Source organism: Callorhinus ursinus, unplaced genomic scaffold, assembly GCF_003265705.2.
Source record: "Callorhinus ursinus isolate GAN/ISIS: 27379988/994484 unplaced genomic scaffold, GSC_fseal_2.0 scaffold19, whole genome shotgun sequence".
NCBI lineage: Eukaryota > Metazoa > Chordata > Mammalia > Carnivora > Otariidae > Callorhinus > Callorhinus ursinus.
Genome location: NW_027397081.1, coordinates 734,312 through 758,346, shown reverse-complemented (window position 1 = coordinate 758,346; position 24,035 = coordinate 734,312). Strand labels below are relative to the sequence as shown.

General features: G+C 44.3%; 1 protein-coding gene across 2 annotated transcripts in view; it reads right to left on the bottom strand.

Annotated features, from left to right (window-relative positions):
• Positions 1-23,663, bottom strand: part of BIRC2 (baculoviral IAP repeat containing 2) — a 25,727-nt gene extending 2,064 nt beyond the window's left edge. Inside the window, exons 1-6 of one of the 2 annotated variants that reach the window (XM_025893801.2) lie at positions 23,283-23,663; positions 20,257-22,376; positions 20,065-20,164; positions 16,554-16,632; positions 15,718-15,766; positions 1,140-1,382 (exon numbers count right to left, since the gene is read on the bottom strand). In XM_025893801.2, the coding sequence (XP_025749586.1) occupies positions 1,140-1,382; positions 15,718-15,766; positions 16,554-16,632; positions 20,065-20,164; positions 20,257-21,154 (1,369 nt within the window). In that variant the 5' untranslated portion in view covers positions 21,155-22,376; positions 23,283-23,663. Of the gene's footprint in view, positions 1-1,139; positions 1,383-15,717; positions 15,767-16,553; positions 16,633-20,064; positions 20,165-20,256; positions 22,377-22,562; positions 22,573-23,282 lie in introns of those variants that run through there. The other variant, XM_073903653.1, reaches the window with a different exon arrangement.
• Between the last annotated feature and the right edge of the window lie 372 nt (positions 23,664-24,035).

Here is a 24,035-nt window from a genome sequence, read left to right as displayed (position 1 = left end):
GCCAGTCCCCTGATGACACTCTCCCCACCCCGTGCTGAAGGGGCCAGTCCCCTGATGACACTCTCCCCACCCCGTGCTGAAGGAGCATGGCTGCAGTGTGAGTCTCACCGGTCCCGCAAGGACAGACCCAGGCCCCCACGCCAGCCCCGCCGCCCCCTGGCTATGTGCCCTGAGCCGTCACTCCCACATCCATCTACTTCACAAACAACGTTTCCATGTGCTTGGCACTACGCTGAAATGTTTTGTTTGCAATTTCTCATTTAATTGTCCCAGAATCCCATGCAATTCATACTATTACCTCCATCTCATAGAATCGCAACCTGCTTTCTGACAGAGCCAGGATTTAAACGCAAATCTGTCTCAATTTAGCAATCAGACTTTACCGTTCCTCTCCATGAGCACACGATAAGGTGCTCTTAAGCCATGCCTAGCATTACTTACCAGCTTCAACACAAAGTGTCTCCCAGCCCCCACCCCCCTCAACACTGTGCAGCCTTGGCCTCTGCAGCTGCTACATGCTGGACGCCACAGCTCGGCCGCGAGCCCCGGGAGCAGGCACCGCGGCTACGACAGGCATGGGGTCGGGCACGGGCGCGCGTGCTCCGTTCGTACTTCCTGGGGGAACGATTACTCAACAGACTGAGCGTCCCCTGCATGAACACCACAGTCAGCTCCCTGATCAGCTCCCCACTGACTCTGGGCCAGGCAGGGGCCTCTCGGCAACTAAGACTTCACCATCAGGTCTATGTTCTGTCAAAGGACCACTGAGCAAGCACCACGGAGTTAAATACCATGTTAAGAATATGATTTCAAGGACATTTTTTTAAAAAACTGAAATAAGACCTGCACTCAACTTTCAACTCTTCCTTTCTCAAAGAATATAAATGTTATATATGAGCGAGGAAAGTAATACACTTCAAGAAGTTATACTAAAATCATCTGATTGGCACCAATCACAGACCTTATTGAAACAGAAACGCAGAAAGGAAGCTGTCATGCCTAGTTCCCAGCATGGCCCACCATGCGGAAGGGGGAGCACCTGCAAGTAGGTAGCGGACACATGCCAGCGCTCCTGTGACGGGTCACCCAGGCCTCCGAGCCTCGCAGAAACAGGGCAAGTGACTAACATTCCCGAGTACCTGATGCCATTTCTTCAGTTTGTTGTTCCTTCTCTTCTTCTCGGGTCTCATCTTCAGCATTAAGAAGCGCTAACACAATATCGTTAACGGTTCTGTAATTCTCCCCAGTGGTCAGGATCTTACTCTGCACCGTCTGCCTCACCAGACTTCGACTGAAGCCCATCTCCAAGGCGGCCTTCACCACGGGGGTGTTCATCATGACTGCATCTTCTGAAGAACTTTCTCCAGGGCCAAAATGGACAACTATTTGAAAAGACATGTACCAATGCTTAATGCCACAAATATCAAAATACAGAGAAAAATCATGACTACAGCACAGTCTTTACTCTCATACTGTTCATATCCTGGTAAGCCACATGAGCTATTCATGCACCAATTACCTGTAATTCCCACAAAACTATGAACACAAGAGGATCAAATGAGTGTAACAATATGCTCTACTTTTTAAAATATCACTTCCCGCATTACATCTTGGAACCTACTCAGTGAGAGACTCTGTAAGGACAGGGCTTAGGAATCTATGTCTTCTTGAAAAATCACAAAATGGGGGCGCCTGGGTGGCACAGTTGGTTAAGCGTCTGCCTTCGGCTCGGGTCATGATCCAGGGTCCTGGGATCGAGTCCCACAGCAGGCCCCTTGCTCAGCAGGGACCCTGCTTCTCCCTCTCCCTCTGTCTGCCTGTCTGCCTACTTGTGATCTCTGTCAAATAAATACATAAAATCTCTAAAAAAATAAATAAACACAATAAAATCCCAAAATGAGTCTGATGTACAGTCATTTTTGGGAGCCAATATGCTCTAGGACTGTAGGTACACCCCAGGAAAGCAGGGGAAATCAACAAAGACCTCATTAGAGCTGACGTCAGAATTTGGACTTGAAGGATAAACGGGATCTAGAGAGGCAGACGGATAAACCAGGGGGAATAACACCGATGGAGGGAGTGAAGTGGAAGATTCGTTCACGCAAAGTACGTCTAACAACGTAGTAACAAAACGTGGCTGAAGCAGTCACGTGACTGTGATCACGACAGACGCTCTGAGAACAGAAAGCTGTGTGAGGTGACTGAAAGAAACGAGGAGGGATGGGGACCAGTGACATGGGGCGATCGGGGAAGCACTTTCTGGGAACTGGGTCAACTCTGACCAGTACGGCACGTCGGCGGAAATTACAAAAAGCCGTCATCCTTCAAGACGCCTGACTGCCCTCTGCTGGACAAGTGCTCTAATAAACACGACTGCAGCACGGCCACCCACACACGGCTCACGGCTCAGGCGCAAGCCTGTGGGGAGAGGCAACAGCACAACAAGCGCATGAGCCGTAAGAAGGATCATGGGAATGTCTGAGAGGAATCTTCTAGGCAACAAGAGCAGCACAAAAGCCCGATTCGAGACAAAATCATGACATTCAAGAACTAGAAAGGGGCGCCTGGGTGACTCAGTCGTTAAGCACCTGCCTTCGGCTCAGGTCACGATGCCGGGGTCCTGGGATCGAGCCCTGCATCAGGCTCCCTGCTCAGCGGGGAGTCTGCTTCTCCCTCTCCCTCTGCCTGCCGCTCCCCCCGCTCATGCTCTCTGTGTCAAATAAATAAATGTTAAAAAAAAAAAAAAAAGAACTAGAAATAAAGTGGTGAGTGGCAGTCAGAAAGGAGGGTGATCCCCAGACCGTGTAGAGCCAGTTTATTTTTCACTCTAGGTGTGACAGAATGTTCTGCAGGCATTTGAAGTGAAGAATGATAAAACCTGGTCTGTGTTTTCAGAAGATGATTCTGGCAGCTCTGTGATAAACGTTCATGATGTGAGATGGAATGAGACCGGCCAGGCCATCACGAAGATGGTGACTGCAGTATGGACTGGGCTGACAGTGCCCTGTGGAGAAGGACAGACACACGAAGATTCTGGGTTGATGCCTGACTTGAGTCAACTTTCTGAGCTCAGTAGGTGGGTACCATTAACTGAGATGGGGAAGGCCAGACAAGATCAAATCTGAGGGATCCAAGACAGGAGAAAAGGTCTGCTCTGATCGTATTAACCCTGAAACACCCATTATAATCAAGTAGAGATTAAATATGTAGTTGGACATGCCAGCCTGGAGCTAAGGAAATGAAGAAATAAATTTGGGCCAAGTGGTGAGAAGTACTCCATCATTTATGGTTTGAAAAAGGAGCCACGAAAGGAGACTGTTCATGATTAACCAGAGAAATAGAGGAAAACCAAGAATGTGGTGTCCAGGAAGCCAAGTGAAGGTGTCTTAAGAAGGATGCAGGAAAGTCATGTCAGCAAGACTACCAAGTAAGATGTCCCCCGCTTGTACTGTGACTCAACAGCAATTTGGAATACACCTGCAAACAACGGTGCCTTTGTGAAAGCTTTGAGATCCAGGCAGAAGATTATGAAACCTCCATATCCTCAGGACTTGGCTACAGGTCCACTTGGCTTGATCCTGTCACCAGCACCCTACACAAAAGAATGAGGACCCAGGCCTACCCATGCTTTAGCATACGGACACACAGACCTCAGTTCCAGCTGCAGACACTGAAATTGCCTGTGAACTGCATCCCACCATAGTCCAGGGAGCCCCTGGAGGTAAATCCACCAAATTCAGTCAGAATGCAGAATTGGAAGGACCAACCTATCCCAGCCTCAATCTGCAAACAGTCCTGCTAGCACAGGGACGCAGCAGGACACACTGGCCAGTGCACACCTGGAGCTCCTGTCTGCGCCTCAAGAGATCCTGCAACAGCTCCAGCCTCTCCAAATGCCATCAGGAAGCAGCCCTGCCCACCAAAGCACCTGGCGGTAGACATGCGCACCTGCGCCTCCACAGCCAAGTCTGCAGACCTCAATTTTGGCTGTAGAACCAGAAACAGCCCTCAGGCTCAGTTCCCGCCCCTCTCAGCCATGGTCCAGGACCCCTTCCTGCTCCAGACAGGAGTCCTTGCACAGACCTAGGTGGAGCCACACCCATCTGCATATCTGGTAACAGTCCTGCCGTCTGTGGACCCTGCAGCAGATCTGGATCCCAACATCCTGTAGAACAATGTACTAGAGACAGTACCACCCATCAAGGGACCAGACAGAAACCACGCCAGCCTGAGTGCTGGTAACAAGCCCACCAAGCACAGATCCCACCACAGACCAAGCAACAGCCTCAAAACTGGTTCCAACCATGTATCCTCCAAGGGAACTGACAGGAAAAGGTCTTTTATCTGCCAAAACCAGTCTGTAAAGACTAGAAGAGGTGCTTCTTTCTTCAAATGCACAGACACCAATGAAAGGCTGCTCATATCATGCAAAACAGGCAATAGGACAACACCAGAGGAAACCAAGAAAGGTCCAGTAATTTACCCCGAAGAAATGGAAATCTACAATCTGCCTGACAACAAACTAAATATTATCATCTTATACTCAACGAAATTCAAGAGAACAAAGATAGGCAACTAAAAGAAATAATAATACATTTCAGAAATACATTTCAGGAGTTTAATATAGAAAAAGAAACCACAAGAAAGAACCAAACAGAAATCCTCGAGCAGAAGAATACAACAGAACTGGAAAACTGAGGCACGAGCTTCAACAACTGATCTGACCACAGAGAAGAAAGTATCAGAGAACTCGAAGGGAGATTATTTGAAATCAGCCAGTTATAGGAACAAAAACAAAAAAGAATGGAAGAGTGAAGAAAGTCTATGCAAGTTATGAGACACCGCCAAACAAATGAACATCCACCTCATAGGAGTCCCAGAGGAGAAAAAGGGGCATAAAGTTTATTTAAAGACGTAATAGCTGAAAATTTCCCAAATCATGGGAGAGATTTTCCAGTTCTGTTATTGTATTCTCCAGCAACAATAAAATCAAAGAACCACAAGCATGATCAACCCAAACATTATTCTCAAATGTGTAATAGTCAAAATGTGAAAAGAGAGAGAGAGAACTTCGAAAACAGCAAGAAAAAAATGACTGCTCACATACAAGGGACACCCTCAGTCTCTCCACACACTGCCCGACAGAGATCGTGCAGGGCAGCTGAGACGGACTCGGAAAACAAAACCACACCAATAATAAAGGCAAAACCATCCTTCAGAAATGAAAAAAAAAGATAAGACATTCCAGAAAACCAAAGTTGAAGGAGTTATTCAACATTAAACCTGCCCTACAACCAATGCTAACAGGTTATGTGCAAGCTGAAATGGACACTAAATAGCAACATGGAAACACACCCAAGAGTATAATTTCCTGGTAAACGTAAATGTGGAGTCAAATTCAGCATACCCTCTACTATTACTGCGTCTCTAGCGTGAAAGTTAAAAAACCAATAATATTAGTAACTACAGCTAAAATAACTTGTTAATGGATCCATATCAGAAGACATCAACAGTGCAAAATGTGCGGTGAAGATAAGTCGAAGTCTTAAGTTGTTAACCAGCGTAAAGCAACGACTCCATCTCTTAAGATGTTTTAGGTGAAAATCACAGTGAACACAAAGACAAAACCTATAGTTAAAGCACACTATGACAGAAAATAACTAAAAAAGGACTACAGCAAGAGAAGAAATGAACAAAGGAACTGAAAAAAAATCATTATAAGAAGTCTTAAGAGGACCGGTATTTACTTTAAAATGTAAATGAAATAAACTACATTCTCTAATCAAAAGACACAGAATGGCTAAATATATTTAAAGAAACAAGACCCAGCAATATGCCTCCTACAAGAGACTCTGGCAAGCTGAAAAGTGAAGGGATGGAAAAAAATATTCCATGCACATGGCAACCAAAGAAATGAAGAGTGGCTGCCTAACAAGTTAGACTTTCGGCCAAATATCAGTGAGAAGAGACAGAGAGGGTCGCTACATCGGGACGAAGGGGCCGGTGCACCAGGAGGACACAACAAGTGCACAGATGTGTGTGCTGAACACCGGAGCACCTAAATATTTAAAGCAGGGGCACCTGGGTGGATCTGCTGGTTAAGCTGACTCTTGATTTCAGCTCAGGTTGTGATCTCAGGGTCAAGGAATTGACCCCTGCCCCAGGCTCTGTGCCCATGGGGGATTCTGCTTGAGATTCTCTCTCTCTGCCCCTCCCCCAGCTCTCTCTCTCAAATAAATAAAATCTTTAAAAAATATATTTAAAGCACATATTAACAACACTAAACTGAGGAAAAGAGACTAATACCTACAAGCAGGGGGCTTCAGTAGCCCACTTTCAATGTTGGCCAGAGCACCCAGACACAAGATTAATAAGGAAACCACAAACCTGAACAACAATCTACACCAAGTGGACCTCACTCAGCAGCACAGAACACATGCTTCTCAAGCTCTCATGGAACAGTCCTCAGGACAGATCCTAGCTTCTCCTCAAAGCCAGGTTTAACAAACTAAAAATACTGAAATCACATCAAGTATCTTTTCCACCTACAATGGCATAAAACTAGAAATCAGTAACAGGAAGAAAACTAACAAATTCACAAATACAGGGAAATCAGACAACACACTCTTGAACAACCAATGGATTAGAAAGGAAATCAGTATGAAATCAGAAAATACTTGAGACAAACAAAAACACAACATACCCAAACTTAGGGGATGGAGCAAAAGCAGTTCTGAGAGGGAAGTTTTTAGCAATAAATGCCTAAATTAAGAAAAATGAAAGCTCTCTAGGGTGCCTGGGGGGGGGGGCACAGTTGGGTAAGCATCCAACTCTTAGATTTGGCTCAGGTCGTGATCTCAGGGTCGTGGGATCAAGCCCCAGTCAGGTTCCCCAGCACTGGGGAGTCTGCTTGAGATTCTCTCTCTGCCCCTCCCCCACCACATGCACTCAGCACAGGCTAAAGTAAGTGAATCTTCAAAAAAAAAAAAAAATGAAAGCTCTCAAAAAAACAAAACAGGAAAAAAAAACCCCGCTTAATTTATACATCCAGAATACAGGAAAATAAAGTGGGGGATCGGTGAAACAGGTGAAGGGGATTAAGAGTACACTTATCTTGATGAGCACTGAGTCACGTATGAAATCATTATAGCGCATACCCAAAAAATATAACACAGTATACTAACTACCCTGAATTTTAAGAAAACTCACTAGTTTAAAAATAAAAACAAAACAAAAATATAAAAACAAACAAACTAAGCCTATGGTGAACGGAAAGAAAAATTAATTAAAGATTAAAGCAGAAATAAATGCCACAGAAACTATAAAAACAAAAGGAAAAAACAATGGCACTAACAGTTGGTTTTTTTGAAAAGAGAAAACTGACAAACCTCTAGCTAGACCAACCTAGAAAAGAGAGCACTCATACAAAATTAGACATTACAAATGATGCTCCAAATATGCAGAAGCTCCTAAGAGACTACTGTGAACAACTACATACTAAGAAACTGGACGATATATATGAAATGGATAAATTCCTAGAAACCTACAACTTAACCAAGACTGAATCAGGCAAAAATAAAGTATCTCAACAGAGCAGTAACAACTATGATAACTAATGCAGTAATCAAAAATCTCACAACAAAGAAAAGTTTGGAATCAGATTTCACTGATGAATTCTACCAAAGATTTTAAAAGGAATCAACACCAACCCTTCTTAACCTCTTTCAGCATCCTGCAGAGAAAGAAACAATCCCAAAACCATTTCATGAAGCCAGCCACCCTGACAGTAAAGACAGATAAGGACATTACATGAAAACAAACATCAGGCCAATATCCTTGATGAACAGACACGAAATTGGGGAGAGGGGCAGGGACAGCTAAAACGGTGGTGGAACAGGGGACCTCAGGCTCACCTCGTCCCTCGAACTCAGCTAGATAACTATCAGATCATACTAAATACCCCAGAAGTCACCCTGAAGACTGACAGAACACACTCCACAACTAAAGGGAGAGAAGAAGCCACATCGAAGAAGGTGCAAAGTGCGGAGACGTGGTCTGGGGAGAAAGGGATGCAGGGGCTGCAGAGGGCAGGGAGCCCTGGTTGCAAAGAAGCGGGAGAGACAGGGGCACACCGGGGAACGCACAAGGAGAACGTTTCCCCAAAGCTACTGTCTGGGAAAACGACGGCTGAATTTCTTGAGTTCTCGCAACCAGCCAGGATTAAAGCCTGGAGTTTTCAAGGTCAGCGGGCTTGGCTGAGCTAGAGCCTGGAGGGCACTGCCCTACCGCTGGAGAGGAGGCAGGCAAACAACCCAGAGGTGGACAGCATGGAAACAGTGATCTGGAAAACCTGAAAATGCCTGGGGCACGCAGCGGGGAGATTATTCGCTCTTCTTGGAGAGGCAGCGTTCACAGAGCCACCTCTCTGGAAACAAAGGAGCCCATTGGCCCCCCTTCCCTCCCCGCCCCTCAGCATAAACACGGAGCCACCTGCAGTAAACAGCGCAGCGCCCACACTGGCCGCCTAACCTGCTTACACCAGGTCCCACACCCTTGCGCTCTGCCGGGAAGGCCCTCCTCCGGCAGGCTTGCTCAGTCCCAGAGCAGCAGGCCCCTCCCCAGAAGACAAACGGAAACCCCTGCCCATACCACGTCTCCCAACCAGGGACTTCTGCAAGGCCTCAGTTCTGGTGGAGATGGTGTCAGGTCTCATTTCACAAGCAGACCAGCGCACACCTCATTAAAACTCGCCACATTCAGGCCAGGGACCAAACACTGTCCACAGCGGGCAAGGAGAGCCTCTGCAGACCGCTGGCCCGAAGGACAGAGCAGCCAAACCACAGCAGCAGAGTGCATGCAGCACACATCTGAGACACTCCCTGAAGCACCGTGCCCTGGGCACTGCAGGACCTCTTCTTCATAGTCTCAGAATGGGTCATGTAACAGGCTTTTCTAACACAGAGAGAAGGAAGAGACATAGACAAGATGCCAAGACAGAGGAATTTCTCCTAAATGAAAGAACAAGATAAGGCCATGGCCAGAGATCTAAGCCAAACTGATATAAGTAACATGCCCGATGGAGAATTTAAAGCAACGACTGTGAGGATACTCACTGGGCTTGAGAAATGAATGGGAGACTTCAGGGAGGCCCTTACCGCAGAGATAAGAGAATAAAACAGAATTAGTCAGAGATGAAGAATGCACCAACCGATCATGGAGACAGGCTTGATGCAAAGAACAGCAGGCTAGAAGAAGCAGAGGAACGAATTAGTGATCCAGAAGACAAAGTGATGGAACATAATGACGCTGAACAAAGGAGAAAGAAGAATCATGGAACATGAGAACACACTTGGGGAGCTCAGCGACTCCGTCAAACATCATAACGCTGGTATGACAGAAGTCCCAGGAGAAGAGGAGGAAAGGGGGCAGAAGGTTTATGTGAGGAAATAACAGCAGAAAACTTTCCTCATCTGGGGAAGGAAACGGACATCCAGATCCAGAAGGCACAGAGAATGCCCATCAAAATCAACAAAAGCAGGCCAACACCAAGACATACTGGAGGAAAATTTGCAAACCACAGTGACAAAGAAAGAGTCTTAAAAGCAACAAAAGAAGTCCTTAACTTACAAGGGAAGACCCATAAGACTAGCTGCAGATCTCCCCGCAGACACTGGGCGGGCCAGAAGGAAGTGGCATGATGTATTATTCAACGTGCTGAATGGGAAAAATCTGCAGCCAAGAATACTCTACCCAGTAAGGCTATCATTCAGAATAGAAGGAAAGATGAAGAGTTTCCCAAACAAAACCAAAGGAGGTCATAATCATAAGCCAGTCCAGCAAGAAATACTACTAAAGGGGACTCTGAGATGAAAAGAAAGATCAAAATGACAAGAAAGGAGCAGAGAAAATCTCTAGAAACAAACACAAATAATAAAATGCACTAAATTCAAATCTATCAATAATTACTCTGAATGTACATAGACTAATAGCTCCGATCAAAAGACATGCGTCAGGATGGATTAAAAAAAAAAAAAACAACAACAACAAGGGGCGCGTGGGTGGCTCAGTCGTTACATGTCTGCCTTTGGCTCAGGTCGTGATCTCGGGGTCCTGGGACAGAGCCCCACATTGGGCTCCCTGCTCCATGGGAAGCCTGCTTCTCCCTCTGCCACTCCCCCTGCTTGTGTTCCCTCTCTCGCTGTGTCTTTCTGTCAAATAAATAAATAAAATCTTTTAAAAAAATTAAAAAATTAAAAAAAAAAAAACAAGACCCACCTATATGCTGCCTACCAAAGACACATGTTAGACCTAAAGACACCACCAGATTGAAAATGAGGAGATGGAGAACCACTGATCACACAAATGGACATCAAAAGAAAGCTGGAGAAGCAATATTTTTTTCAGACAAACCAGATTTTAAACTAAGGACTGTAACAAGAGAGGAAGAAGGTCACTATATCATCATTAGTGGGTCTATCCAACAAGAAGATCTAACAATTGTAAATATTTATGCCCCCACCTTGGAAGCACCCAAATACATAAAACAAATCAGAACAAAGAAATTCATTGAAATAATACAGTAAGAGTAGGAGCTTTACACCCCACTCACATCAATGTACAGATCATCTAAGCAGAAAATCAACAAGAAACAATGGCTTTGAAAGACACACTGGACCAGATGGACTTCAGAGATATATTCAGAGCATTCCATCCTCAAACGGCAGAATACACATTCTTCTAGAGTGCACATGGAACGTTCTCCAGAAGAGTTCACATACTGGGTCACAAAACAGGTCTCAACAAGTACAAAAAGACTGAGATCATACCATGCATATTATCAGACCACAACACTATGAAACTTGCAAGTCAACCACAGGAAAAAATTTGGAAAGACCACAAATACATGGACGTTAAACATGCTACTAAGGAATGAATGGGTCAACCGGGAAATCAAAGAAATAAAAGACTACATGGAAACAAATGAAAATGAATACACAATGGTTCAAAACCTTTGGGATGCAGCAAAGGTGGTCCTAAGAGGGAAGTATGTAGCAATACAAGCCTACATCATGAAGCAAGAAAAGTCTCAAATACACCTAACCTTACACCTAAAGGAGCTGAAGAACAAGAAGCAAGAAGTCTTAAAGCCAGCAAGAGGGAAATAACAAAGATCAGAGCAGAAATAAATGATAAAGAAAAAAAAATAGGTCAGTGAAACTGAGAGCAGATTCTTTGAAAGAATAAAATTGATAAACCCCTAGCCAGACTTAGCAAAAAAGAAAAAGGACCCAAATAAATAAAATCACAAATGAGAGAAATCACAACACCACAGAAATACAAGCAATTCTAAGAGATTATTATGAAAAACATATAAATTACCAAAACTAAAACAGGAAGAAACAGGAAACCTGACCAGACCCGTAACCAGCAAAGAAATTGAATCAACAATCAAAAATCCCCTAAACAGGGCGCCTGGGTGGCTCAGTTGGTTAAGCAACTGCCTTCAGCTCAGGTCATGATCCTGGAGTCCCGGGATCAAGCCCCGCATCAGGCTCCCTGCTCTGCGGGGAGTCTGCTTCTCCCTCTGACCCTCTTCCCTCTCGTGCTCTCTATCTCTCATTCTCTCTCTCTCAAATAATAAAATAAAATCTTAAAAAAAAAAAAAATCCCCTAAACAAATTAAGAGTCCAGTGCCGGATGGCTTCCCAGGGGAATTCTCCCAAACATTTAAAGAAGAAGTAATACCTATTCTTCTCAACTATTCCAAAAAATAGAAAAGGAAGGAAAACTTCCAAATTCGTTCTATGAGGCCAGCATTACCCTGATACCAAAACCAAAGACCCCACCAAAAAAGAGAACTACAGGTTGATACCCGATGAATATGGATGCAAAAATTCTCAACAAAATATTAGCAAGTCGAATCCAACAGTACATTAAATGACTCATTCACCACAATCAAGTGAGATTTATTCCTGGGCTGCAAGAGTAGTTCAATATTCGTAAATCAATCAGTGTGATACTGAAGAGAAAGATTAAGATCCATATGATCACTCCAATAGATGCAGAAAAAGCATCTGACAAAGTACAACATCATTCATGATAAACACCCTCAGCAAAGGTTTAGAGGAAACATACCTCAACATAATAAAGGCCATGTGTGAAAAAGCCACAGCTAATATCAACCTCACTGGAAAAAAACTGAGAGCTTTCCCTCTAAGGTCAGGAACAAGACCGGGATGGCCACTCTCACCATTACTATTTAACACAGAACTGGAAGTCCCAGCCTCAGCAGTCAGACAACAGAAGGAAATAAAAGGCATCCAAATCAGCAAGGAAGAAATCAAACTTTCACTATTTGCAGATGACATAAACACCTGAAAGACTCCACCAAAAACCTGCTAGAACAGATATAAAACATCAACGTACAGAAATCTGTTACATTTTCATACACTAATAATGAAGCAGAAACAGAAATCAAGGAATTGATCCCATTTACAATCGTACCAAAACCCTAAGATACCTACGAATAAACCTAACCAAATAGGTAAAGGATCTGTTCTCTAGAAACTACAGGACGCTTATGAAAGAAACTGAGGAAGACACAAAGAGATGAAAAGACATTCCATGCTCATGGATTGGAAGAACAAATATTGTTAAAATGTCTATGCTACCTAAAGCAATTTACAGATTCAATGCAACCCCTATCAAAATACCACCAGCGTTTTTCACAGAGCTAGACCAACCAACCCTAAAATTTGTATGGAACCAGAAAAGACCCCAAATAGCCAAAGGAATATTGGAAAAGAAAAGCAAAGCTGGCGGCATCACAATTCTGGACTTCAGCCTATATTACAATGCTGTGATCATCAAGACAGCATAGTACTGGCACAAAAACAGACACATAGATCAATATGACAGAAGAGAACCCAGAAATGGACCCTTAACTCCATGGTCAAGTAACCTTCAACAAAATAGGAAAGAATATCCAATGGAAAGAAGACAGTCTCTTCAACAAATGGTGTCGGAAAAATTGGACAGCCACATGCAAAAGAATGAAACTGGACCATTTCCTTACACCACACACAAAAATGAACTCAAAATGGATGAAAGACCTAAATGTGAGACAGGAATCCAGCAAAATCCTAGAAGAGAACACAGGCAGCAAACTTTCTGACATCAGCCATAGCAACTTCTTACTAGACATGTCACCTGAAGCAAGGGAAACAAAAGCAAAAATGAACTACTGGGACTTCATCAAGATAAAAAGCTTCCACACAGCAAAGGAAACAGTCAACAAAACTAAAGGCAACCTTCCGAATGGGAGAAGATATTTGCAAATGACTTCTCTGCTAAAGGGTTAATATCCAACATATACAAGGAACTTCTAAAACTCAACTCTCAAAAAACCAAAAACCCAACTAAACAATGGGCAGAAGACATGAATAACATTTTCCCAAAGAAGACATACAAATGGCCAACAGACACACGAAAAGATGCTCAACATCACTCATCATCAGGGAAATACATATCAAAACCACAATGAGATACTACCTCACAGGTGTCAGAATGGCTAAAATCAACAACCCAAGAAACAAGTGTTGGCAAGGATGCAGAAAAGGGAAGCCTCTTACACTGTTAGTGGACATGTAAAGTAATGCAGCCCCTGTGGAAAACAGTATGGAGATTCCCCCAAAACATTAAAAATAGAACTTCCCAGGGCACCTGGGTTGCTCAGTCAGTTGAACGTCTGACTCTTGATTTCGGCTTGGGTCATGATCTCAGGGTCATGAGTTCAAGCCCAGTGTCAGGCTCTGTGCTCAGCAGGAGTCTGCTTTAGATTCTCTGCCTCTCTCTCTGTACCTCCTCCCACTTGCGAACACACGCTCTCTCAAATAAATTTTAAAAATTTTTAAAAAGAAAAAAATAGAACTTCCTTATGATCCAGCAATCCCACTTCTGTGTATTTATCAGAAGGAAACAAAATCACTTTCTGAAAGATTTATCTGCATTCCCCTGTTCATTGCAGCATGATTCACAACAGCCAATACATGAGAACAACCTCTAGGTGTTCATCAGCAGATCTGAATAAAGAAAACATGGTAATATGTGCAGAATATTATTTACCCATAAAAAAGAAGAAAACCCTGCCATTTGCAATAATATGGATGGACTTTACCAGATGAGTAATTTCTGAGAATATACAGAGTACCGGCTATAGTTCACAATATTGTATTACACACTTGGAAGTTACTAAAAGAGTAAATCTTAAATATTCTTACCACACAAAAAAACAAAATTATGTTAGGTGACCGATGTGTTTATCTTAACCTGGTAATCATTTAGCAACGTATGTGTACCAATCATGCCACCTCTTACCTTAAACTTACACAGTGTCGTATGTGAACCCTATCCCAGTAAAGCTGGGGGAGAAAGGGATGAAGCACTCAACTGTTTCGAATGCTGGTAACAGGTCAAGCAGTGGATCTACTAAGACAGTGGTTCTTAGGGACCCTAACAAGAGTAGTTTTCAGTACAGTAAGTTCAGAAAGAATGGAAAAGAAGAGAGTACGCACAGATGAATCTTTGTACACATTTTGTCGTAAGGGGAAGCGAGGAAGTGAGGAAGGAGCTGGAAGAGGGCACAGGTTAAGGGTCTTCTCAGGGCTGGTCACAGTACATTAGGTCCAAACGCTGAAATAGTCTAGAGACTGAAAACCTGATGCTACGAGACAGAAAGGGAAGACCACTGCCAAAGCCAAGTTCTTACGCTGGCAGCAGGTTTGAGGTTCAGAGGACAAAGGACAAGTAGAAAAGTTGGCCTTAGTTCCTTCAAGAAAAGCACAGAAAGGCGAGTGGTATGGATACATCTCAGACTGGTGGCTTTGCTGGGAGGAAATGGGAGTAGCTCTCTTCCGATTGTGTTTACTTCCTCAGTGACGCAAGATTATGAGCTGTGCCTAAGTCAGGGAAGAAAGCGTAGAACCTTCCAAAGAGAGAAAATTTGACAGTCATTGTATGGGGAGTGGCACAGGGTGGCAGGGCGGCCCATGGAAAGCTGTGGTCATAAACTTAAAGTGAGAACAGTCAGCCCTCTCTCTTCCAGCTCTCTCACACAGGAGGCAGTTACCACGTCAAACACCAACTCCAAATCCTCAACAACCCTCCTGAGTCATCTGGGTCATGCTATCTGCCAAGAAATGGTGCACTGTTACCTTCATTATTTTGGACACCCTAACATATGAAAATTACATACATTAACCAAATGCCAGATGTGGCCAAAACTAAGTTCTAACCAGATCTTTTCCTATCCTTGCACTAAAATACTACACACCTAACAAATAGCTAAAATCTAGCCCAGTTCTTAACTCATCCGTCAACTGGCCCTTTCCAAACATACTGGCTTATAGCAAACTTTTCTCTTTGGAGGGGTTCCTGTTCATACTTCTCATCCAGTACTGAGTTATCAGTGATGGTTATTTCTCTTCTCCATATGTCCTGTTTCCCCAGTTGGAAGGTTAGCACTTGAAGAACAAAGATTAGTATACTTGTTAGAATGCTGTAAAAACGTCATCAATCTTAGTAGACACGTAATATTTATTAGTTAACTTCCCAACACTTTTTCCTACGTCCTCAGGAATCAAATCCTGTTTATATACTTGTGTGCTTAACATTCTTAGAAAAAGTCCCATTCTACATTTGGAATATTTTCATACATACTTGGTGGATCAGCATTTTCATCTCCAGAAGTATCTGATGTTGACAAAAGCTATGAAACAGGAGAAAAATAAGTAAAATAAAAAATCTCAGACAACCTTAAACAGAGTAACAATAAGTTTACCTTAAGTAACATATATACTCTTCTGAAAACTAGGTAATTTATACTTACTTTGCTCTATTTAACGTTAATCATCAATAAAAATCCCCTTAAACTTTACCTACTTCCAAATTAGAGTTCAAGTATTTCTCTAGTTTCAGAAAAGGAGGAAAAAAATAATGATTCCTCATTCCATTTAAAAGATATTTCAGCTGGATCACTCTCAGAGGCTCCAAACTCCTAACAAGTTGTTTTTGTTTATTTATTTTTCTGGAAAAGATGGAGGAGACACTACAGATCCTCCTTCAATCCCACCACAAATTTGTACAGTGGGAGACTGGGTGATTTTTCAGAAGCCTAAAAGCAAGAAATCTTTTTTTTTTCCTTAAGATTTATTGAGAGAGAGCAAGTGAGCACGAGCAGGGGAAGGGGCTGAGGGAGAAAAAGAATCTCAAGCACACTCCCCGTTGAGCATGGAGCCCAACATAACCCCAAGATCATGACCTGAGCCAAAATCCAGAGTTGGATGCTCAACCAACTAGGCCGCCAGGCACACCCCTAAAAATTTTTAAAAAGCCCTGAAGATAGTTACAAAAATAAAAATTAAATGTGTCATTAGCTGGATATAAAGCAACTAACCATACTTAATAAGAAAACAAATGTAAATATTACTCCTAATAATTATCTTTGTCATTATCATTTAGGAGAATTCAGCGTTGCCAAATATAAAGTTACTCACCTGCTCAAGAAGGTGAGGGTACCGAGCTTGAATCTCATCAACAAAGTCCTGCCCTTTCATGCGTATCAAGAACTCACACCTATAACAGAAGACGAAAATTACTTTTAAAAAGTGTTTTATACCAAAAAAAAAAAACCCTGATCTTCTAGAAAAGTGGCTTTCAAACTCTCTCATTGTGCTCCACAGTATAACCATTTTACATCACAACCTAGTACACATCAAGCAGGAAAAAAATCCTCGTAAATCCTCGTAAAACACTACTAACTCTTACTACATGCTGATGCTTTCTGGTATTTTCTATTTACTCACATTAACGAATAATAATAAAAGGGTTCAGACCTCAAAGGAGCACAAGCTAAGACTTGAAAAATGCTGTTATGGACAATTTACTTTGGGGTTTCACATAGTTTCAGAAGCTGTAATTAATATTCCTAAAACATGATCCTTCACAACATAATAACTGCTTATCTATCTCTGGGGTCCCCTCTTCCATTACCACTGAAGCACAAACCCTCCCTCCAAAACACAGAGAAATATTTTCGTCTATATGCAATATGACGGTGTTTCCCAAAAACTTGTTCACAAACTGCAAGAGCTGCTCAAGGGCCTTCCAAGAAGCTCACCTAACAGCTACTTCCATTTTATCCCTTCAGTGTCTCAATCAACTGCTGCTGAACAGCTCAGTACCGACCCGCAAAATACGAGCCTCCACCTATACCATGCTGCGTGCAAAAACTAAGAATGAATCAGAGACCGAGATGTTAAACCCAACACAATGCAACTCCTAGAAGACAGTAGCAAATCTTTTTGTCCTTAGGTCACTAAACTAAGAGACCAAAAGCATAATCCATACAAGATAAAACTGATAAAATGACATCCTCAAAAGCCAACGTTAAAACAATGAAAAGACAAGCCACAAACTGAAAACTGGCAAAACACACCTGTTAAAGAACTTGTACCCAAAATGTATTAAGAACTTTCAAAACTTAGTAATTAAAAAAAAAAACAAAAAAAAACTTTAAAATGGGCAAAAGATTTGGACATTTTACCAAAGGTATGTAGAAGGCAAATAAGCCGCTCACCTTCATTAATTATTAAGGAAATATTAAATTAAAACCGCAGAGAAGTATCACACCACACCTACTGGGATGGCCACACTAAACTGATGATCCCAATCACAGTTAAGGATGTGAGACACCGGGAGACCTCACAGGCTGCCGGCAGGAACCTATAACAGCACAGCCACTTAAGAAAACAACATGGCAGTCCTGAGGAGGTGAGAACTTGCCACACAACCCACCAATCCCACGCCTACCTACTCACCCAAGCCAAATGAAAACATCCGTCACAAACGTTTATTAACGTTTATGGTGGCTTTACTGCTTACCGCTCCAAGCTGGAAACAACCCAACGCCCTTCAACTGCTGACTGGCTGATCAGTAGGGATCGTGGAAGCAGGCTCACGGCTTGTTTGTCAAGGAGATAAAACAGCTAGCTCTCTCGACGTTCTCAGTCGCCTGACAGTTTCAAATTATTTTTATTCTGGGACTGACTGACCTTCATTAGGATCAAAGCAGCAAGTGCAACGAGCCCTGGCTCGTCTCCCCCCTCCTCTAAGAAGTTCAGTAAAGACAGAAACTGTTGTCTTCATCTCCAGCATCGAAAACGTCCTCCAGCCAGCACTCAAACATGTGACAAATGAACATCTACACTGAAACTGTTATCCATTCTGGTTTTCCATTTACTGAGATTAAAGGTTATCCACAATCAAAATTTGCTGTCTTCCGAAATGTTTACACAAAGCACCCTAGGCCTTTTTCCTTTAACCATCTAAAACAAAACACAAATTATGGAAATAAACCAAGATTTTGTTTTGTTTTGTTTTATTAGGGACAAAATGCAGTAATTCAAACACTGGAACTGGAAAGCTATTTTTGTCTTTTTAATACTGTTATTAGTAAATTTCAAATTTCTTGTACACAATCCCATAGAGCCAAGCATAGTCATTTAAAATTCTGACAAAATACACTTTTTCCTAAATAAACAAAATATGTCACTTTTGAGAGTTAAAGTCAAATTTCACCTTGTTATATTATGAACATTAAAGATAAAATTTTTAAATACAACTTTTAACAATGTACTGATGATCCATAATAAAATACTTCAAGTTTATCTTTATGTAAAAAAATGACAACAAGACGTTTTAATTTCCTGAAGGGGTTCAAGAGATTCCTCATCATTATGAAAGGCACTCACAGGTCAAAACACTGTCCTGTACGATCCCACTAATGGGAGGTATCTAGTCAGATGCAGAGAGACAGAAAGGAGAACCGTGGCTGCAGGGGCTGGGGGGCAGGGGGCAGGGATGGGGAGTTCGTGTGATGAGTACAAGCTTGGGAAGATGAGAAAGTCCGGTGGTAATGACGGAGGAACAATGTGAACGTACTTAATGCCACAGAACTATGGACTTAAAAATGGTTAAAATGGTAAATTTCATTACGTATTTTTTTACCACAATTTAAAAAAAATTATCTAGTCCAATGCCCCCATTATACAGATAAGGACAGAGTTTCAAATGGGTCACACCACTTGTCCAAGTTCACATAGCTCCTCAAAAATGAAGAATTAATTTCTGATTCTACTTCCACGAACAATACTGCCTCTCAATTCTTTGTGGGCTACAGTAGAAAACAGGACATACTGCTAGAGACAGTGAGTAAGATATCACAAGATCTTATCACAAGATAAACTGCACAGAAAAAAAATTACAATTATAATGAGACTTAATCAGCTTTCATTATGATTTTTGTTATTTGCCTTTTTCTAGAACATTTTATGTCCCTTCTTATTCTCCTTTTCTTTTTCCAACATATGTTCTTTCATGCTATTCTACACATCTCTGTAATCCTTAAGACTTCTTTAAAGCAAAAATGGGAACCCTACAGATAAAACATATGGCCGTAATTATAAATGAGTCCTCAAGAGTAAGTTAAATTAGGGGTGCCTGGGTGGTTCAGTCGGTTAGGCACGTGACTGCTGATCAGGTCATGATCTCAGAGTCCTGGGATCAAGCCTAAGATCAAGCCCAGCATCGAATTTGCTTGTCCTCCCCTCCCCCTAAGCTCCCCCCACCCCCGCTAGCATTCTCGCTGTCTCAAATAAATAAATCTTTAAAAAAAAAGTAGTAGCAAGTTAAACTATATTCTGAATACATGACTTACAAAAGCAAACATTCTAGAACATTTTTATCAAAATAATTAATGTTAAAATTCGGTGTATTTTAAGTTTTTCAGTAATCTCTACACCCACTGTGCGGTTCAATGGTCCCCAGACCAAGAGTCACATACTCCTCTGACTGAGCCAGCCAGATGTCCCAGATTTGGTGTTTTAAAAGACCAATTCCCCAACAGCATAAAAGCAGCTCTGCTACACTGAAATGTAAACACAGATCCTACAAGCACACCTACTTCTTGTAAGCAGAGTTTTGTGTAGAAATACCTTTCACAATTACCTTGGAAACCACTTGGCGTGCTCCACCCACGGGTCATCTCCAGATTCCCAACACCTTAAGCCACCATCACAACAAAAGCATTTGACATCATCATTGCGACCTAAAGAAAACAAGACTGAACTTAAACCCACATCCTCATACGTAAAACAAAGTGAACTTGATAAAACATACAACCACACGTCCGCCTCTTACCCACGTAATAGAAACCAGCACTTGCAAGCTGCTCAGGCCGAACGGGTACACTGGACGGCCAGTACATAAATGTCCTCAGTCGAGCTGCATGTGTCTGCATGCTCATATTTGAAATGCTAAACCTCAGCGTCTCCAGAGAATTTTCCAAAAATGGGCAGTTGGGAAAATGTCTGCGGTGTTCCGACATCGCATCATCCTTTGGTTCCCAGTTACTCAGGGTCCCACCGCAGGCAAAGCAGGCTACCTTGTCTCCGGGTCCTATATAATAAAAGCCAGCTCTCGCCAGGTCTGATGGTGACAAAAAGGTTAACGGCCACATGTGGTAAGTGAGAAACCTGGCTTCTTCAGTACTCATCGCGTAACTGTAGGGGTTAGTCCTCAATGGGGAGAAGTCTTCGACTGCTCTAGGATTAACAGGGTTTGGTGCAAGGCTGGAATGAGAACCACTGAATGAGCCACCGTGTTCCAAAGTGGGAGATAATGAATGTGTGAGAGTGTGCCTCGTTGGAGAAGGATTCTTAAAGGTGGAATCCCGGCTAGTAAGAGTAACCAGACTGTGAATAAAACTACAGCTGGGGTAGAGCTGTTTGTGCTTTTCAATAGGGTTGTCTCCAGGCTTCCAGTTGTCCAGCATCAGGCCACAGCAGAAGCACTTGACCTTGTCGTTCACACCAGTGTAGTAAAACCCCGCCCGGGCCAGACTCCTCTCTGAGACGGGGACGCCGGCGGGGAACGTTGAGTATGTAGACATTCTATAGAGTTCACATGAAAAGTCATATTTTATTTTTTGTTTGTTGCCAACTGTCTGACTTGATAAGATCGTGCTATCTTCCATGGTCCTCTTAATTCTCTGACATGAAGAACCTGGGACAAGTCTTTGGGAAGTAGTTTTGTGCATGAGTGATTTTACTTTTTAATGTCCAAAAACCTTCACCTGAAATTTCTCCTATCTTCACACGATTTTAGTTTTTTACCACATAAAAGAATCAAACGATAGGCTTCTACTTATGTAAAATTCACTACACCTTCCTTATGGGATTTATGCTGAGTTTACACTCAGGTGGGACGAATATCTGTCCTAAATTACCAAGATACCATCCAGTACTGTTTCGGATTATATTAACTCTTATGTAACCCAAGGGCTAATTGCTCATTATTTGGTGTAATACTAACATAAAGGCCTGAAAGAAATTGGCACACTTACTGAAATATGTTAAAACTGCTTGATTTTTCGAGGAGGTTGATATTCCCAAAATTCTAAATAATTATAGGGTACCTAAATTATGCCTTCAATATGCTTTTAGTTACAAGCTACAAAGCCTGTTTATCAAGCCAATTACTGATTATGCTACAAGTGGGAAAAACTATATGCAGGTTTCTTTCAAGCCCATTCAAAAATCTTGTTTTATTCTAGCAAACAAGAATTAAAGTCTTCATATGGTCATATTATCTAAAGGCCAGTTGCACACAGGTTATCACCACAGTATTTACTTAAATGGGTTGTACTAGCTTCAGAAACAACTTTTGAGGATATCAGCACCCACAAGCTTTGCTGAACCTACACCTGTTTTAGTGTGTATGATGTCAGATTTTGCTTCAAGCTAACTGCTACCTCTTCCACCTCTGTTAAATATTGTCGGTATTTGTTTCCATTTCCTGCAGCATCATGATTTGTCTTTCTTCCTCATTCTGCATACCAATAATACTTGATCAACTGAAGGTATTTTCTCCAAACTATTTAACCATAAAATTTCCACAACAGGAACTTTAACACTGCGTTTAAAAATTAAATAGCCTATCTTTAAAAATCATGTATCTAAATCATTCATTTTGTACAGATAAATCAACTTATCAAGATACAACTTATCCTTCCTAGTGTTATCTATGCATAATATTTTATGGACAGAATTGTTTATGCACCATATACCAATAATTAACCCTACTAGCCTTCTTTCTGAAAACCCTTGATATTTTAGAACTATAATTCATACACAAAATTACACTCCACAAAATTCAAGCTATATCCCTTTATAAAGTTTCTGGTTCTCTCCAAAATGGGATTTATTACTGCCGGGAAAAGAAACGAGGGGGAAAAAAGTAGACTCTTCAAGGCTGTTAATCTGAAAGGAAAAAAAAAAAAAAGCTCTTTCAGAAAACTGTATTTTCATGGTAAAGAGAACTTAGACTTTTCAATGTATTCAGTACAGTCTAAAAATGATTTACACTTTAGATGACACAGCTTAAGCCCAGAAACTTGTCACCAAAATTTTCTAACTGGAAAAACAATTAAAGTAAGTGCAACATACCCCCAGCAGCACTAAGCGTCCTTTTAAAAGACGTCCACCTCTGCAGACAGACGGACACGTCCCCGTAGGCAGCTGCTTCGCTCCCGGTCCCCCCTCTCCTGGCGACAACATCCAGCAGCTAAAGGAAAGCCCCTCGGCCGGCCGCGCGCTGCACGCAAAGGCCGACAGCGCTGCCACGGAGGGCCTGCACTCCAGCGGCACGGCACGGCAGGCGTCGGGCAGGAACGTCGAGGACCGGGCAAAAGGACCAGGAGCGAACCGCACCACGAGCTCGCGAACAGAGACCCCTCCCCGTGCGAAGCCAGCGCGCACACCTACCCGCACCACCGGCCTCGGCGACGGGACCCGGGCGGTGGGCACCCCGCGCTCCGAGCACACGGCAGCCCGGCGGGGCCGGCCGGCGAGGAAGGGCTCCCCCCCACCCCCTCCCCGCGCCCGGGACGCGGCTGCACGCCCTGCGCGGACGCCGCCAGAGCTCCGTGCGGTCCGGCCCCCGCGCCGGGGCCCTGAAGCCCGCTGTCGCCCGCGAGCCCGGGGGCGAGGGCTCCCCACGGACGACGCAGCGTCCGCGAGCGGGGAGAGCCCGCAGCCCGCCGCGCCCCTGCCCCTGCCCCCTGGCCGAGGGGCCGCGGCCTCCTCCCGCCCCCCCCCCCGCCCGCCCGGCGCCCTCGGCCGGCCCGCCCGCGCCCCGACCCGCGCCGGCAGGGGGGCCGCACTCACCGCGGGGCCGGCGCAGCACGCGCGGAAACGGCGCGACGGCCGACGCCCTCCCGTGAGCCCGAACGGCGGCGATCCCCGGAGACGCGGCTCCGGCGTCCTGAGCCCCCGCCCAGGCGGGGTACGCGCTGACGCACGCTGACGCACGCTGACGTCAGCGCCCCGCCGGGGCGCCGAGAGTCTGCGTCAGAGAGCGGCCGGACGCGCCTTCCTCGGCGGGCGGCCCCGTCCCGCCGCCGGCGCGGCGCTGTCTTTCTCCCTCCGCGCCGCACATCCTCCTGAGGCACCGTGGCACGCCCCGAGTCGCGGGGTCGGGCGGTCGGGAAGCCTGCGGCAGTGCCGCGCGCCCCGCGGAATCCCTCCGCGGGGGTGCCGGCGCCTGCGCCTGCGCCTGCGCCTGCGTCTGCGTCTGCGCCTGCGCCTGCGTCTGCGCCTGCGCGCGGGGTGGCAGCGCCCGGGAGAGCGGCGGGGCGTTAATGGACGGTTGGTGACGGTCGGGACTTCTCGTCTCCTGAGAGTCACGTCCACCCTGTCATCGCTCCGTGTGTGTCTTGTCTGAAACCCGTCGGCTCCCGTTCCGGGGGCAGGGGCAGTAGCGGCGGGCCCCGGGCGTGGGCGCGGCCGGCGGGTCCCTGCGGACGCGGGGCGGGGTGTGCGCGGCGGGGCGGGGGCCGCCGCGCGCCTTCCGAGAATGAAATCAGAGGCCGGGCCCTCGCGGGACACGCCGGGCGCGCAGCCGCTTCGGCGCCGCGCACG